Below are 17695 nucleotides of genomic sequence, written 5' to 3'. Positions count from 1 at the left end.
TGATGGTTGAGCGCTTCCTTTGGTTATAAAGATGTATTTTTTGAAGGTGGAGCCAAAATGCCATTCCCTCATGACCTGAAACCAGCCGGCTGAACGGCTTACCTGCCCAACCAGATTCTTGAAATGTCCTGTGAGCTGAGAGGGGGTAGTTTCGATGAGTATCAGCTTGAAACCACTATGTAAATGAGGCTCGTTGCTGATTGAAGCCACGGTCTGCTAGTGGCCAGACTTTTTATTGGGCACGTTACCGGAAGATCAGGTTCAGTCACAGTTTCAGGTTTAAAGGAAGCCTCAACATGGGAGGGAGTATCATCAGGGTTGTCAGAAGTCAACGGAAGGAGCCTCCATTTATGGTTTGACTCATTACCTCCGTTTAATCATCACCATATAGAACATACTATCTCATGATTGATTTAGTAGTTGTTGTTTGTTCAATCAGCACTCACGTTGATTAATAAAATAGTTGATTGGATCACAACAAGAATCTCTTTTTAGTATTTTGACTTTATTTTCACATGGTTTAATTAATTAATTAATAATAATAATAAAAAAAAATTTGATCAATTAAAATGTTTCTTTTTGTATTATATGTTTTAACAAGATCTTTGATCACACATAAATATATATTGTTTTGCTTCAGAAAATTCGATGTTATAATTTTTTATATATTTTAGAGAGGCATATTTATATCCTTTATAGCCTTTATAGCCTTTTTTAAATATAGTTTCTGCCTCCCGCTCACACAGGAGGGCCCTGGCCCAGTAAAATGTCATAGATACTATTTAATAACACAGAGTAACAATATATTAATGACTCCACAAACAGAAATGTTCATATACAACACTTTTTTTATTGAAAATCTTTAAAAATAAAGATGCATTGACAGAAAACTTCACAAATCATCACTATTTAAAAATGCCGCTCTGCACAATAAAAAAATAAATATATGGACAGTGACTTCCTGGAAACAGTGAAAAGCAATGCAACTTTCAGGGCACACAGCCATGTTGACACAATATTCATCTGACATCAATACTTCATAGAGTGAGAAGATTTCTACTTTAGAGCACAGAATCAATCCAAAAGAGAAAACATTTCATGACAGATTGATAATATCTAAAAAAAAGTTACAGGGCTTGCTTGAGTGCATTCATCATACATTCCAACAATGCATTGGAATACATACCATCCTCTAGAGATACAATGCGTATTTTGATGCTATTTTACTTTATAAGGGCATCACAATTTGCAGTCATCCTGGCTGAAATCTCAGTGTTTGTCCTCTTCCGTCTTGTCGTGGTTTAGAGGTATTGTCTGGCAGAGTATGCGGTTGGTACTGCATATGGTTTGTTAGGTATGTATGTCCCAGTGCCTGTGTACGGTTGGCTGGATGCGGGCGCATACACTGGACCATACGCTGAACCATACACTGACGGGCCTGGGCCTGGGCCTGCGTAAGGGTACATCGGTGCTGGTGGGTACCCCGGGTATCCATACATGGCCTTTCGAGGAGGGCAGGACGTGGTTAGGGTGATCCCACCGATCAGAAGAATTGCAGCAGAGGCCCAGCCGATGTAGATGGACGCTCCAAGTTCCCTCCTCTGTGAATCAATGGTCAAGGGGTTCTGGAAGTCTGCGATGGTGATGGCTGCGGACCAGCAGACGGGGATCAGGACCAGGACGGCGCAAACAATGATGAAACAGCCACCTATGATCACCACCTTGGCCTTTGAGGAATCGTTGTCCAGGCAGCCGGTGCACTTGGCCCCAATGAAGGTGATCATGAAGCCGATGAAGCCGAAGATGAGGGAGATAATGACCAGGGCTCGGGCGGCTTGTAGGTCCCTGGCCAGACTCATTACAGACTCGTTCAGCTTGCACTGCATCTGCCCGGTGCTCTGCATCACGCATTGCATCCACAGGCCATCCCAAATGGTCTGGCCTGTCACGATGTTGGCTCCAACAAAGGAGGTCACTCTCCACATGGGGATCCCACAGGTCACCGCAACCCCAACAAGGCCTATGAAGCTTATAACTTGACCTGCCACCTCCTTGCCGATCCTTCCCATGGTGAATAGGCTTCGTCTGTGGCAGGAGAGAAGAAAGTTTCAGCGCACTGGTCTGGTCCTCTTTCGGAGTGACGCAGCGCTCTTCCTTGTTTGTCAGAGAAGCGCACAGGAGGAGGGCTGTCTCGTCGTCAGGTGAGTTCTTCTGGCCAAACGAGATTCTGTTTCCTCGAGCTAGAGGAGTGCCACCCCTTTTTTTAAACAATGCTGTGCTTTTGGTCTTGGAAAATGCACTCTCATATGCAGATTCTCCTGCAGTGAGGATGTGGTTATTGGATGGAGTTGCAGCCACTTTGGGACTTCAGAAGGTACTGAAACCCGCTCAGGCTGTGAAAGATGATCAAATTACGACCAGGTGATTGTCCACAAACAGCCTCTTTGACGTGCTAATTTACAATCAGTCACATCTTAATGCAACCCCCACATGCAAATGATGACTGAAACACTAAAAGATAATAAGATTATCTCTTTTCACTCTGAAGGTCACGCTATTATTTTAAGAGGTGGTTTTTATTGTTCATAAAAAATAATTTCATATTTACGTTACAACACAGACAATTTGAAAGGAAAGGCTTCTCTGTATTTTTGTGTGACTAAATGATGTGGTCGCTTCTTTTAAGATAAAAAGCATGGACAGCAAGCCGACCTCAACATGGCACGTGCCAAGATCAAGATGTGACGCGGTCCAGACAGATACTCAGTCCCGAGCCGAGGAGGAGGAGGAGATCGGTTTCAGTATTAATAATAATCACCTCACTGCAGTAATGAGACACAGGAAGCCAGTCAAGTCAGCTGACGGCGTCACTTTGCAAACAAACTATTAGATCCTAAGACAAATACCTCTGTCGGGTAAACAAACCCGCTCCATCTTTCACACACCTTATCCAGGAATGTGACACTGCACAAACAACCGTTTCCACAGTGCGATCCAGTGACGTAAATGTGTTTCATGAACTTATTGCTTTGCCATAACACACCAACTAAAAGCTCTCCAGGTTATAAAACTCAGAAATGTTTCGCTTTAGGTTAACCTAAAACTCCTCTCTGAATAATGAAGCTAGTCACCTGCTTTTGTAGAACGCCCTCAGCTTTTTTGAATGAATGCCAGTTTCCTTCTAGGCTTTAAAGAACGCGTAGCTGAAGCCATCAACATCTCATGTTTCTGCTGAGCATCCAGCCGGATCCCTGATGATGGGTTGACTGTCCAACAGCCCGAGTCAAAGCGACCCCCAGACGCGATGGCAGTCTTGAACCTGAACCCCACATGACTTAAACCTGAATTGTTTAAGGAGGTGATTTATCTTCTATCGCTTGTCTCCAGGGGAACTACATCCCAACTCATTGCACATTTGGGTTAATTAATGCCCGCTGCATTGATGCACGTCATGTCCTCAGCATACAGTACCTTGTCATGTTGATTGGGCTACCTCGTCCCTCTCTATAAATCCCTATGATGCTATTCCATGCTTCGCGTTCCTCAGAGGCAAGTAAACAGTGATCATTCAGTTAGTATAGAGTTTATTTACAGTACCAGAATATTACAAGATTCAGAGGCACAAGCTGTGTGAAAATTAAAAGGACAGCAGATAAAAATGCATAGATTCTCCTTGACCTAAACATTTTAGTTGTTAGTGACACCTTTGTAGTTATTGAGACAGATGCCTACATGAAGTATTTCTGCCTTTTGTTTTTTGGGGATGTTGCCATAAGAACTGACTAAATATTTACACGGATTCATTAGGATCATAATTAAAATGCTAGTTACTCATCAACCAGCCACAAAACAGCGTGGATTCAAATTGTCCTTAAAGGCTCTTCTATTTTGAAATGTCAAACTGAGGCAAGAACAAAAGCCATATTTCCTGTTTTGGGTGTGAGACGGACTGTTTTCACAGCAAACATGTTCTCTCATTGTTGCAGGAGAAGTTCACATTGATGATCTGATCCATTGAGGTGTGACAGTAAACCAAGGGGCCCAATCTCCGGGCCCCGCTGGCTAAACTAAACGGGATGCAGTCGTTGTTTATGGTGTCAGCTACACTCGCTTGACAAAGACAAAATGTCCGCTGTGAGAAAGGTCACTTTGACACACAGGCTAACAGCAATCAAAGCTCAGGTGTCAAGCCTGTGGCTACGGTGTGATTTCATACTATATTTACATTGCCGGTGAATATACGTTTTTGACCTCAAGAGTGACCTCAAGAGTCCATGTCAGGAAGCGCTGACCATCTTACACGTATTCTCTTGATGTGGAGACTGACTTCACGGGTCTGAATTGGGGCGTGTAGTGGGGGTGCTCGTGTTTGGGCGGGCAGTTCCAACACATCAGCCCCCCTCCCATGAGCAGCAGTGCAGCGGCCGCCCAACCGATATACAGCGACGCCCCCAGCTCGTACCTCTGGGCTGTGATGACCAGTGGGTTGTAGAAGTTGTTGATGATGGTGTTGGCGGACCAGGACACAGGAATGAGACAGAGCAGACCCGAGATGATGAAAAAGACACCAGCCAGGATGCAGGCCTTCGCCTTGGCTCGCTCGTCCTCGATGCAGTTGGTGCATTTCCCGCCGGCGATTGACAAGATCACCCCGATGATCCCCGTCAGGATGGAGATGATGACCATGGCGCGGGCGGCCTGCAGGTCCTGTGGCAGCGCCAGCATGGAGTCGTACACCTTGCACTGCATCTGGCCCGTGCTCTGCACCACGCAGTTCATCCACATGCCCTGCCAGATGGTCTGCGCCGTAATGATGTTGGCCCCGATGAAAGCGGTGACCTTCCACATGGGCAGGGCACACACCACGATGACCATGAACCAGCCGATCAAGGCCATCGATATGCCGATGATCTGAATCCCCTGAGAAACCATTTTGCCGGGCTTTGTTCCTCGCTCAGTAAAGAAATCCAAGAAGAGAGACAAGTGGGACGGTGGGAGCTCGTACTTATAGGTTGTCGTCTTAGAAGAAGAGGACACAGGGCATGAGGGTATGTGATGCCACAGTCCTTAGCTCCTATTGGCTAAGAGGAGTTTACACACAAACAGAGACCTGGTGACCTTTAGCAGTGCTGACCTGCCTGAATCCAATGGTTCAAGGTCAGATAAAAGAAAAATGTCCTTGTCCACAAACCGTTTATTCTCTAATTGATGAAGATTTAAAAGTATGAAGTTTAGCTATAATCACGTGGAAAAATTATTTCACACAATTATAACTCTTTAATCACAGTAATACTACACATGAGTAACCAATCTACTTTTTCCTAGAAATGGAATCTGTGCACTGTGAAGTAAATGTTGTATACACCCAACATGTTCAAGAGGAAAACAATGTTATGGATTCACTTTTCAGGTAATCTTATTTAAAAATGAAAACATTTGTTTTATGTTTCAGAATGTTCAACCTGACAACTGCAGGTGATAGAAGTATTGTTCCCCGCGTGTGTACACATGATCATATGTGTAAACTGGATGTTATTTTTGTTTTTACAGCAAGGGACAGTGTTGGACTGGTAATGACTAGAAACATGTTTTGGACATGAGTATATGTTGTATTTTAAAGTAGTAAATTCAGCTTTTTTATTTTTACACTCCTTTGGTTTACTTACACGCCAGACACATTTTCGAAGTACAATTTCAGGGTAGTGAATTAGGGGTTTTATTTTATACTGTACTTTTTATTTATTTTTATTTTTTATTAGAATTTTTGTTTTGAGTTGATAGAGTGCTGCCTTATTCTGAAGCCACCGTTTTATCTTTAGATGGAGACGTTTTAATAAAAAAAAAATCTTTATTTACAGTTTCAATCAAATGTAATACCCAGTTTCAAATGAAATATGTATAAGGGAACAAATGGATAAAAGCAAAGCAAAAAATAAATCTATAAATCAAATCAAGTTAAATGTGGATCCAATACACACAAATACGTCTACACATTCTTGTGTATCACTCGGCCCGTTTGCTTTGGGCTTGGTACATACACATGTCCTCATCTTTGCGCTGATGAGACACATCTTGAAGTGCTGTAAGTCAACATGAAAGCATCAAACTAAACTGTGAGCACAATAAAAAATCCTTGTGCAACATGAATCCAAGTCATGGACCACAAGGCATTTGACTCAAGTCTCTTTTTTATTCTTTCCAGTCTCTTTGGCTCTTTTCCCCTCATACAAAGTTATTGGGCGCGTTTGGACGGGCAGCAGCAAACTTGGCGGAGTAGTTATCCTTAGCAGGGCAGTTGGCACAGAGAACGAAGAGCGCAGCTCCGAGCGCCCTCTTCTGAGAGCTCATCATCAACGGGTTGTAGAAGTTCTTAACGATGGTGTTTGCCGTCCAGCACACAGGGATGAGGCAGAGAATGCCGGTGAGGATGAAGACCACACCGGACGCCACGCCGATTTTGGCTTTGGACACCTCATCTTTCACACAGTTGGTGCACTTGCCCCCCGCGAGGGCGAGGAGGATGCCGATGATGCCGAGGAGGATGGAGATGATGATGAGGGCGCGGGCGGCCTGGAGGTCTGAAGAGAGGGCCAGCATGGAGTCGTAGACCTTGCACTGCATCTGGCCCGTGCTCTGGTGCACGCAGGTCATCTAGATGCCCTCCCAGGTGGTTTGAGCGGTGACGATGTTCTGGCCGACGAACGCTGTCACGTCCCAAAACAAAAAATTAAAAAAGGTCCAAAAGTGTCTCTGGAAGTCAGTGAAGTCTTGCTCGAGAGATCCACAAGAGTAAATGTCAGAGTGAGGACGGATCGGCTCTTTTATACACTTAAGTCGGGAGGGGCTTCACACAAAGACAAACAACCCCTACCATGCGCATGTCTCATTTTGTCAGTTTTCTTCGCAGGATCAGAGATACACTGTGACTCCTTTTTTGCAGAAAAATACCATCAGCCGCTCCCACAAAGTATTTTCTGTACTTTTTCTGTGATGCACTGCGGTAACAGTGACTGAGAATACTATCCACGTTGAAGACTTTGTACTTTTGACTGTAATCCCCAAATGCTTCCTTGATCTATAGATTGTATTTTCGGGCTGTAATGGAGCAGGTGTTGTTTCATTAAAACATGAGACACAGCAAAGATGTTCTCAGACTTTCATTGTTTTCATCAAACATTTGAACCTCTGATGTCAGAACACTTGTTTCAGTGAAGTCGTTTGCATTTTCAATCAATTTCACACAAATCTGGAATACACAAACGACCACTAACCGGATACACTAAAAATTGCATAAGTGAAAATGTATGTCAGAATAACTATGCAAGAGCATTAAGCTGTATTATTTAATTTCTTCATCTAATAATTAAATATTTAGTGCACAAGATTTAACAAGGTCCTCCATTGTGAATACGACTAGATTAGTTGAACATTCTGGGTCTCTATTGCAGCCACTTTATTACTGCTGAACAGATGCAGATACAAAATGCAGCTGGTTTGCTCAATGCTGAGATAATTCTCTTATTAATCAGTCCCCCTGCCAAATAACATTTATTATACATTAAGAATCAAGGACATGCTACATCTTACACTGATTTAAACCTGCTGCTTTTGTAATGAGTAGAAAACAAATACAAGATTTTTAATAATGATTCCATTAAAAAGGAAAACAAAACAGTTTGATATGATACGCTTGATATGAGCATGTGCAGCGAGTGAAAAACAACCAAGAGAATAAAACTGACCTTGTGGTGATGTTGGTCCTTAAAGGCCGAAGGGTTGCGAGCCTCCTCCCGTCGGTGCGCTCTGCAGTCCCGGGGTCCCCCTCGATTTATTGACAGCTCGCCACAGCAGCGAGGAGATGTCAGGAGGGAGATGTTCGGGGGAAATGGCGGACACTATGCCAAGTGATTCCTGTTGACACTGTTGCAAAAAGAGGGAATGGTGAGAGGGGGCAAAGAGAGGTAGAGAGAGAATCAGATTGTTGCAGAAATGAATGGAGGCAGTGTTTAAGGGCCAAAACTGCCGTTAGCACTATACTGCCTCTATTTTATCCGAGGTAGGATCATTAAAGCTACTCATGGCCTGGCCATGGAGATTGGGTTCCACACACAAGGAGGCCGGGAGGAATTTCCACAATTAGAAATGTGAGGAGAAATGGTTTCGGGGTGAGATCAGTCTCATGTGACAACCCCCTGGATCAGCTGAGTAATTACAATATCTTTGAATTGGACTGATCGTAAAATAAAGTCACGCAAAATGCAGCTGCTTATGCACAATAGTGTTTTTGAAAGTTAAGGGTGTGAATAATGCAAACTTTCAGTGTTTTCAGCCAAGGTAACAAGTGTCAGCAAGCCGCTCCATGCAAGCCCAGACTTCATGGGAAACGGCTGGCTTTGGCGCTCACTCAGGTGTCCAACCCTACTTTGCCATAACGCACCAATTAAAAGCTCTCCCGGTTAAAACTCAGAAACAGTTCACTTTAGGTTAATCTAAAACTCCTCTTAGAATAATGACGTCAATCACCTGCTTTTATAGAACACGCTCAGCTTTTTTGAATGAATGCCAGTGTCCTTCTAGGCTTTAGGCACGAGAGCCCCACAATTGGGGCTCTCACACACTTTGTGCTGCATTCCCAAACAACCCGACTGAGAGAAGACTGGACCCGGCGCAACGGAGGCTGTTACCGGTCTCACACTGGCGGGCAAGCGGTCTTCAGACCAGACCCGTTATCGGCCTCACCCCGCCCCTCTTCGCTTGCCGCTTCTGAGGGAATCCTTTTTATTTTCCTCCGCAGAGTTTAGAAATTAAAATATGCTTAAATTCAGCAGGAAAGCAAGAAAATAACACAAACACACAATTATAAACGTATTTGTAATACGTCAAACACAAACATAATCAGGGAGGAGATATGTTTCTGGTCAAACGTAATTGAGAATGTGTGTTAGTTCTGGGGGAACGTCATTTTTAGGAGACAGGGTTGGCTAGAGACGAACGAAATAGCTTTCTTGAAAGTAGACAACCTGCAGATTCTGTAACGGGTGGTGGAAGGACCCGAACGCAATATGACAGAATGATGGGTTGAATAGAGATTTTTTTCCGGCAGAAAACACAAAGGAAACAGACAAGGAAGAAGGCAGGAATCTTGGGGACGGGGACAGAATCTGATGGTGGTAACCAGGACAGAGGCAAGGTGGAGAAGTTCAAGGAGCTCTTTAGGATCGTACTGAGGGGGAGAAGTGCTGGATGATCTGGCATAACACGGAGAACATGGAAAACGATCTGGTGACTGTGAGTAAAGCTGAGGCTTATGTACTGAATGGAGTAGGTGCAGCAGAGTGGGCATGTGATGTGACTTGATCCGCCCATTTTACCGGGGATGCATCAGAGCAGACTTGAGCGTACTTGAGAGAGCCAATATCCCAGAATGCATTTCGGACCAGCAAACGGGGAACAATGGCAGATGAGAAAACTCATAACTGAAAGTTGACATTCTATGAATACTACCGTTGTTGAGTCACAAAATGTTATTTTAGGATGTTTTCAGGCGAGAAGTTAATTGTTTAAGCATAAAATCTGTGGTCGGTTTGTCAATAATCAGCCGACTTAAAAAGATACGCCGACGGTTTGAGGTCCTACTCGCGGGACCGCTGAGCCCCGCAGCACCGGGCCGTCAGCGCTCTGCTGCCCGCCGAGAGCAACCTGATCTCGGCTGGACTTTTTGAAATGATCCGCTGGCTCCGCTGGCTCCGATGTCTCCGTATCGATTAAACATGAGTTATTAATTCGGTTTCGAGGATCTATCGAGCAATATTTATTATTTTATTATTTATTCACAGTCACATTAAATCAGAGGGAAAGGCTAAGATGTATAACTTAAGATTTTTATTTAACTTTTACTTTGAACTACAGCGGTGTCTTATTACTTTTGACCGAATTCTTTGCAATTATATGTGTATCTATATAAATATATAACTGTATATATATATATATATATATATATATATGAAATACATATTTATAAACATATTATATATACAAGGATATGTATATCTGTGTGTATATATATAATATATATTTATAAACACAATATATACACAATGATCTATATATATAACATATTTATAAACACAATAATATATATATAATATATATTTATAAACACAATATATACACAATGATATGTGTATCTGTATATATATATAATATATATATTTATGAACACAATATACACACAATGATCTCTCTCTCTCTATATATATAACATATTTATAAACACAATAATACATGTAATATATATTTATAAACACAATATATACACAATGATATGTGTATCTGTGTATATATATAACATATATTTATGAACACAATAATATATATATATATATATATTAATAAACACAATATATACACAATGATATGTGTATCTGTGTATATACATATAACATATATTTATAAACACAATAATATATATATAATATATATTTATAAACACAATATATATATACAATGATATGTGTTTGTCTGTGAAACCAGTGCAAAAAGCAGGGCTGTCATATTTTGTTTGACTGTACAAATACTTTACAGTGAAGAATCAGATTGACTCATGACAGCTGAGGTGGTGACGTCATCAAGTCAGTTGCTGTTCCAATTGCAGAAAGACCGTCCTGCGTCCTCCCGTCCTTGAGAGTCTGGACTCCCAAGTCCAGACTCCGAATCCAGACTCCAAAAGTTCACAAGTCCGTACTTGTGTACTTGGGTATTGAGAAACGGCCAGAGTGGCAGGAGAAAATGGAAGATGAACTGTGACAGATTTACAAGATATCCTTAAATGTATTCTCCAACAAAGAATCAGCAAAACATTAACCCAATACAGCCATGCTTCACAAAAAAACGTTCCCAGCGATTTTAGAGAAATATGATTGACTTTAACTAAACAAAGCCGATCGCTGTATCCGCATTGCTAACTGACGACTAACCTTGTAATACGCAGAACAGCATTTCTGGGTCCATTTCAGTCAATCGTAGTGAGCGTTTGACAACAAAATTATTCTGGTTGGCTAACAGTGCTGTCAATCTCATTGTGGTTGATATAGTGAGATCCTACGTAAGGATTAAAATGAGGCGCATTAGGTTCATATACTGTAAAATTTGGGTTATAGGCCGCTACTTTTTTCCTCAACTTTTACCCGTGCGGCTTAAATATCGGTGCGGCTAGTTTGTGGATTTTTCCGATTCTAAATTTAGCAGCAGTTGTAGAGACATACGGTACAAAATTCACGTGAAATATTCCCAAATCTCCTTGATGAGTGATCTCACTGTAAAACAGGGTCCTCTCAGCAGCAGCAGCAGCCAAGCTCCCTGCTGTCCTCCCAGCCCCGCGGCGCCTCTCACCCCGCCACTCCGCTTGGCTCTCTGCCGGCACCCACTGACGATACCGCCACGCTCACCTGAGAAGGCGCGATGGAAAACAGGTCTGAAAGCAAGGGAACCCCTGCCTCCCACACCACCTCCACAGCGCTAGCCACAATCATTTGTGGCTGCACTGTTTGAGCTCAAGTAAACAACACGGAAAATTCAGCACAAAAATAAAAAAGTGTTGTCAGGGCTAGCTGCAGCTAGCAATCACTGACGGTAGCAGACCAGCCCAGGCTCGACGCCCGACTCGGACAGCAGGGACGCGGGCAGTAGCAGCAGCAACAGCGGCTTATAACCCGCCGTGGCTTGTTTATGAGTAAATGCGACTTTTTTTATTTATTTAGTAGCCTTATAACCCGCATTTTACGGTCGCAATTCCGGCGGTGAGTTAAATGGCCAAGCAATGAAAAATACGATTATGCGCAAATATTGCATGATGATATGAGGGCACAGAGCATTATTTTTGGTTTATTTTGTGTATGTGACTGCTGTATTTGGATGTATTGAACACCATTAGTGATATACAAGTGAAATATATAGCATGGTAAATGAGAAAATATAAATGGCACGCACAAATCCAAAACGGACAATTTGGAGATTCGCTTGAACGGTCTGTACTAAAATCTCTCAAATTCTTTTCTGCTTCACTTTATCAAAGTCTAACTTTGCAGACAGACTGTTCACATATTGCGCTTTGATTTGGTAGATGTTAAACCCTGCAGCTGCATCATGCTTAAGAGATAATCATTCATTCAATTTTAATCAAGTGCTTTTCTTTTTTTATTCATTTTTGCTGTGTGCCATCTTCATTTACTCTTAACCAGTAACATATATACTGATATCTATACATCTGGGCAAATCTCACAAAATATAGTCTTTATTATAACACCAAAATTATTCCAATAGCCCTTGTGGTTGCAGAGATAAAGTCGTTTTTGCAATTTTTTCGCAATTTCCACACAAAAAAAAAGGCTTGAGTTAGAAAGATGTTAAAGAACCGGGGGCTGAAAACTTGTTTTCATAAGAGACAGATCTCAAGCCATAAACATTTCATGTCTCTGCTGATTATCCAGCCGGATCCCTGATGATGGAGTTAACTGTCCAACAACTCGTACGACCTCCAAGACGTAATTGCAGTCTTGAACCTGAACCCCACACGACTTAAAGCTGTGTTGTTTAAGGAGGTGAAGTATCTTCTATTCATGGGCACACCACAATGACCATGAACCAGCTGATCAAGGCCATCGATATGCCCATGATCTGAATCCCCTGAGAAACCATTTTGCTGGGCTTTGTTCCTCGCTCAGTAAAAAAATCCAAGAACGATGGGAAAAAAAATATTTCACACATTTATAACGCTTTAATCACAGTAATACGACACATGAGTAACTGACCCACTTTTTCCTAGAAATGGAATATGTGCGCTGTAAAGTAAATGTTGTATACACCCAAGAGGAAAAGAGGAAAACGGTGTTATGAATTCACTTTTCAGGTAATCTTATTTAAAAATGAAAACATGTTTCAGAAATGTTCAACCTTACAGCTGCAGGTGATAGAAGTATTGTTCCCCGTGTGTGTACACATGATCATGTGTGAAAACTGGATGTTATTTTTGTTTTTACAGCAAGGGGCAGTGTTGGACTGGTAATGACTAGAAACATGTTTCGGAAATGAGTACATGTTGTATTATAAAGTAGTAAATTCTGTTTATTTTTATTTTTACACTCCTTTGGTTTACTTACACTCCAGAAATTCTTTTGAAATACATTTTCAGGGTAGTGAACTAAGGGTTTTATTTTACACTCTTTTTTGGGGGGGGGGAAATGTATCATATGGCAAATTTTTGTATGACCTTTTCATACATCACAGTTTTTAGTTGATAGAGTGCGGCCTTATTCTGAAGTCACCGTTTAATTGTAGATGGAGCAGTTTTAACAATACAGATTTAAAGGAACAAAATAAAGGATGATCAATCAGTGTTGATTAAAAAAAAGAATCTTTATTTACAGTTTCAAACAGTCACATATCAAAAAAAATTATGAAAAAAAATGGACACAAATATGTTTACATATGTCTAGCTTCCACTGATTAAGCAATGCATCACTCGGCCCATTTGGTTTGGGCGTGGTCCTCATCTTTGCGCTGATGAGACACATCTTGAAGTGCTGTAAGTCAACATGAAAGCATCAAACTAAACTGTGAGCACAATAAAATCCTTGTGCAACATGAATCCATGTCATGGACCACAAGGCATTTGACTCAAGTCTCTTTTTTATTCTTCCCAGTCTCTTTGGCTCTTTTACCCTCATACAAAGTCCTTGGGCGCATTTGGACGGGCAGCAGCGTACTTGGCAGAGTAGTTATCCTTAGGAGGGCAGTTGGCACAGAGCAGTGCTCCACCCAGGATGAGGATGCCTGCGGCCCCCCAGCCGATGAAGAGCGCAGCTCCGAGCTCCCTCTTCTGAGGGCCACCCAGCATTGGGTTGTAGAAGTTCTGAACGATGGTGTTTGCCGTCCAGCACACAGGGATGAGGCAGAGAATGCCGGTGAGGATGAAGACCACACCGGACGCCACGCCGATTTTGGCTTTGGACACCTCATCTTCCACACAGTTGGTGCACTTGCCCCCCGCGAGGGCGAGGAGGATGCCGATGATGCCGAGGAGGATGGAGATGATGATGAGGGCGCGGGCGGCCTGGAGGTCTGAAGAGAGGGCCAGCATGGAGTCGTAGACCTTGCACTGCATCTGGCCCGTGCTCTGGTGCACGCAGGTCATCCAGATGCCCTCCCAGGTGGTTTGAGCGGTGACGATGTTCTGGCCGACGAACGCTGTCACCTTCCACATGGGGAGGGCGCAGACTACGATGGTCCCGATCCAGCCAATAATGCACAGGGCAGTGCCCATCATCTGAAAGCCGGCAGACACCATGTCTTCTTGCTAAGTCGTCCCAAACCAAAAAAGGAAAAAGGTTCAAAAGTGTCTCTAATAGTCAGTGAAGTCTTGTTCAAGAGATCCCCAAGAGTAAATGTCAGAGTGAGGACGGATCGGCTCTTTTATACACTTAAGTCGGGAGGGGCTTCACACAAACACACACACATTGTCGCACGGAGCTGTGACGTGATGACTACACCCCCCCCACCCCCCCCCACCATTGGCATGTGTCATCATGTCAGTTTTCGTCACAGGCTGAACAGCCACACTGTGACTCACACATATTCTATTGAAATCGGTTTCACAGAAAAATGCCATGAGCCGCACCCACAAAGAAGCCATTAGGTAGCTTTTTCCTTTGTTCAGTTTCCTCTTATATGCTGTACATTGAATGAAAATACAACTTTGGCGTTGAAGATCGTAAATTTGTACTTTTTGACTTCACATTTAGTTTTCAAAATCCATCAGGTTGCTTTTGGAGTCCTGTATTTTCTTAATATACGTTTTCTGTGATGTACTATTGTAACAGTGACTGAAAATACAACTTTCCCCGTTGAAGACTTTGTACTTTTGAGTATAGTCCCCAAATTTTTTCCTTGATCTAAAGATTGTATTTTCGGGCTGTAATGGAGCAGGTGTTGTTTCATTAAAACATGAGACACAGCAAAGATGTTCTCAGACTTTCAGGGTTTTCATCAAACATTTGAACCTCTGATGTCAGAACACTTGTTTCAGTGAAGTCGTTTGCATTTCCAATCAGTTTGACACTAAAGGTGGAATACACAAACGACCACTAATCGTACTCACTGAAGTGAAGAACAAGTATGCAAGAGCATTAAGCTGTATTATTTAATATTTCTTCGTCTTATGATTACATATTTGCTGCACAGGATTTAATAAGGTCCATCGTTGTGAATATGACTAGTATAATGTACAGCTTTGTCCATAATAAATAAATTACTTTTGAACTATTAACTACAAAATGCGACTGGTTTGCTCAATGCTGAGATCATTCTCTTATTAATCAGTCCCCCTGTCCAATACCACATATATTATACATTAAGAATCAAAGACATGTTACATCCTACACTGACTTAAACCGGCTCACTCGCACAGTACTGTAACAGTAACAGAAGAGCATCGTTGGCCAAAGAAAATATTTATATTTAAATATTTCTAAAAATGATTCCATTAAAAAGGAAAACAAAACAATTGTCCACAGCGCAGTGAGTGAAAAACAACCAAGAGAATAAAGCTGACCTTGTGGTGATGTTGGTCCTTAAAGGCCGAAGGGTTGCGAGCCTCCTCCCGTCGGTGCGCTCTGCAGTCCCGGGGTCCCCCTCGATTTATCGACAGCTCGCCACAGCAGCGAGGAGATGTCAGGAGGGAGATGTTCGGGGGAAACGGCGGACACTATGCCAAGTGATTCCTGTTGACACTGTTGCAAAAAGAGGGAATGGTGAGAGGGGGCAAAGAGAGGTAGAGAGAGAATCAGATTGTTGCAGAAATGAATGGAGGCAGTGTTTAAGGGCCAAAACTGCCGTTAGGACTATAATGCCTCTATTTTATCCGAGGTAGGATCATTAAAGCTACTCAGGGCCTGGCCATGGAGATTGGGTTCCACACACAAGGAGGCAGGGAGGAATTTCCATTATTAGGAATCTGAGGAGAGATGGTTTCGGGGTGAGATTAGTCTCATGTCTTCGAACAATTTGTACACATGCAGCAACTTCAGCACAGCGACAACCCGTTGGATCAGCTGAGTAATTTCAATATTTTCAAATCAGACTGATCGTAAAATAAAGTCACGTCATATGCAGCTGCTTATGCACAATAGTGTTTTTAAAAGTTGAGGGTTCGAATAATGCAAACTTTCAGTGTTTAGTAATTATTGCCAGAAAACGAATGAAGCGCGTGAGTTCCTTCATCGAGGCAACGTTGCACAGTGCGAAGTGTGCAGCAGCGGCTGAAAAGACTCCAGCAGCCGTGAGAAAATGCCAGAGGGAGCCAAGGTAACAAGTGTCAGCAGGCCTTTTGAGGCATGCCCAGACTTCACGGGTAACGGCTGGCTTTGGCGCTCCCTCAGGTGTCCAACCCTTCAATCAAAACCGGCCGGGTCAGTCGGAATATCAATGAAAAAGTATTTTAATAAACAACATCTGCCCTCAGTTTAAATAAGCGTTTAGGTGTCTTCATTTGTCTATTTAGCTATTTCGCTTTTTTACACTACAGCCGTGTTTGTTATATCTAATTTCTGCAGCAGATACCATCTGATGTTTGTCTGAATGAGAGTGCCAGGTGAATGTACCAAAATGACTGCTGTTGCAAGTCAGGTTAGACAGAAGTGGGTTTGTTTTCTGATTTTCGGAAACTTTCAATTCCTCAGGAGTCAGATGAATAGATGCTTTAAAACAATAAGGGCATTGGTTTTGGTGAATATTGTCTTCTTCCGTCATTGGCATACTTAAAGTCCCTTGTTTCCCTTCCATTTGGCAAATTTTCCAGTATCTTGGAGTTGCAGCAGCAATTTTCGATATTTTGGGTGAGAGAACAGAGAAACTAGTTTCGTGTGGTGGATTTATACATTCTACTCGTGCAAATCTTTGCGTAAAAGGAATAAAGTTGCAATACTGCTGATTTTAGTCATACTGTAGTCAAACAGTTGAGATTGGTATTATTGTTGTAGTCAGTTTTACAGAGTACAATCTGAGGAGACTCTGGACAGGACAGGACTTGGTAGAACTTTATAATTAGTACACACTATGTAGCATTAGTAAAGCATGAATAAACACTGAATTCATCATTTGTAAAGCATTATTCCAACATGATTACATGATCACACATGATCACAGTTATGAATGTTTCATTCTTGATTAATAAGCTTGGGTTTTCATACTATATAAATTATGGATTCCCCATTTGTAAATTAAGTATTAAGGACTTATTAACAGGATCATTTGAAAAGTGTTAGTAAATGATAAAAAAAAGTTCAGGTAGTTACTACTCGTTAGTTAAGTACAGAGGTGTCAAAAGTATTCACATTCATTACTCAAGTAGAAGTATAGATACTAGGGTTTAAAAAATACTTCTGTAAAAGTTGAAGTATCAACTCAAGCTTTTTACTTAAGTAAAAGTGTAAAAGTACTGGTTTAAAAACTACTTAAAAGTATAAAAGTAAAAGTAATGTAAGGGGAATGTTTTTTTTCCATTAAGGACAAACTCTTAAGGGGCCTATAGTGCACTACCCCACCTCCCCCCAAAACAATCATTTTTATAAAGGCAATAATGACTATAATGTTTTAAAATGTTATGTTGAAAAATGTGGGATGCACTAGGCTACCCGTTTCA

General features: G+C 42.0%; 3 protein-coding genes and 1 pseudogene across 4 annotated transcripts; all 4 read right to left on the bottom strand.

The window, feature by feature from the left end:
- Positions 1–830: 830 nt before the first annotated feature.
- cldnf (claudin f) lies at positions 831–2117 on the bottom strand. Its single transcript, XM_079225054.1, has one exon. It carries the CDS (start codon positions 2067–2069, stop codon positions 1302–1304), a length of 768 nt encoding a protein of 255 aa, XP_079081180.1. The 5' UTR covers positions 2070–2117; the 3' UTR covers positions 831–1301.
- Positions 2118–3630: 1513 nt separating this feature from the next.
- On the bottom strand, positions 3631–4932 carry LOC306742658 (claudin-4-like; the record flags this gene model as incomplete). Its single annotated transcript, XM_079225057.1, has 1 exon — positions 3631–4932. The coding sequence occupies one exon, from the start codon at positions 4930–4932 to the stop codon at positions 4297–4299; it is 636 nt and encodes a 211-aa protein (XP_079081183.1). The 3' UTR covers positions 3631–4296.
- A 1290-nt stretch (positions 4933–6222) lies between these two features.
- LOC306742166 (claudin-4-like) lies at positions 6223–12696 on the bottom strand (annotated as a pseudogene). The gene is made up of 2 exons: positions 12628–12696; positions 6223–6735 (listed from the first exon to the last, which is right to left on the bottom strand). The product of its transcript is annotated as a claudin-4-like (transcript).
- Positions 12697–13392: 696 nt separating this feature from the next.
- LOC306742660 (claudin-4-like) lies at positions 13393–14430 on the bottom strand. Its single transcript, XM_079225059.1, has one exon. It carries the CDS (start codon positions 14342–14344, stop codon positions 13721–13723), a length of 624 nt encoding a protein of 207 aa, XP_079081185.1. The 5' UTR covers positions 14345–14430; the 3' UTR covers positions 13393–13720.
- Positions 14431–17695: the final 3265 nt, after the last annotated feature.

The sequence above is a fragment of the Taurulus bubalis genome (genome assembly GCF_910589615.1).
Source record: "Taurulus bubalis genome assembly, chromosome: 10".
Classification (NCBI taxonomy): Eukaryota; Metazoa; Chordata; class Actinopteri; order Perciformes; family Cottidae; genus Taurulus; species Taurulus bubalis.
The sequence above is the reverse complement of the archived record's forward strand: the minus strand, read 5'-3'. Positions and strand labels throughout refer to the sequence as shown.

What these genes read in the sequence shown, in the direction of transcription:
- LOC306742660 (XM_079225059.1), bottom strand. Translation starts at nt 14,344, where the DNA reads ATGGTGTCTGCCGGCTTTCAGATGATGGGCACTGCCCTGTGCATTATT.
- cldnf (XM_079225054.1), bottom strand. Translation starts at nt 2,069, where the DNA reads ATGGGAAGGATCGGCAAGGAGGTGGCAGGTCAAGTTATAAGCTTCATA.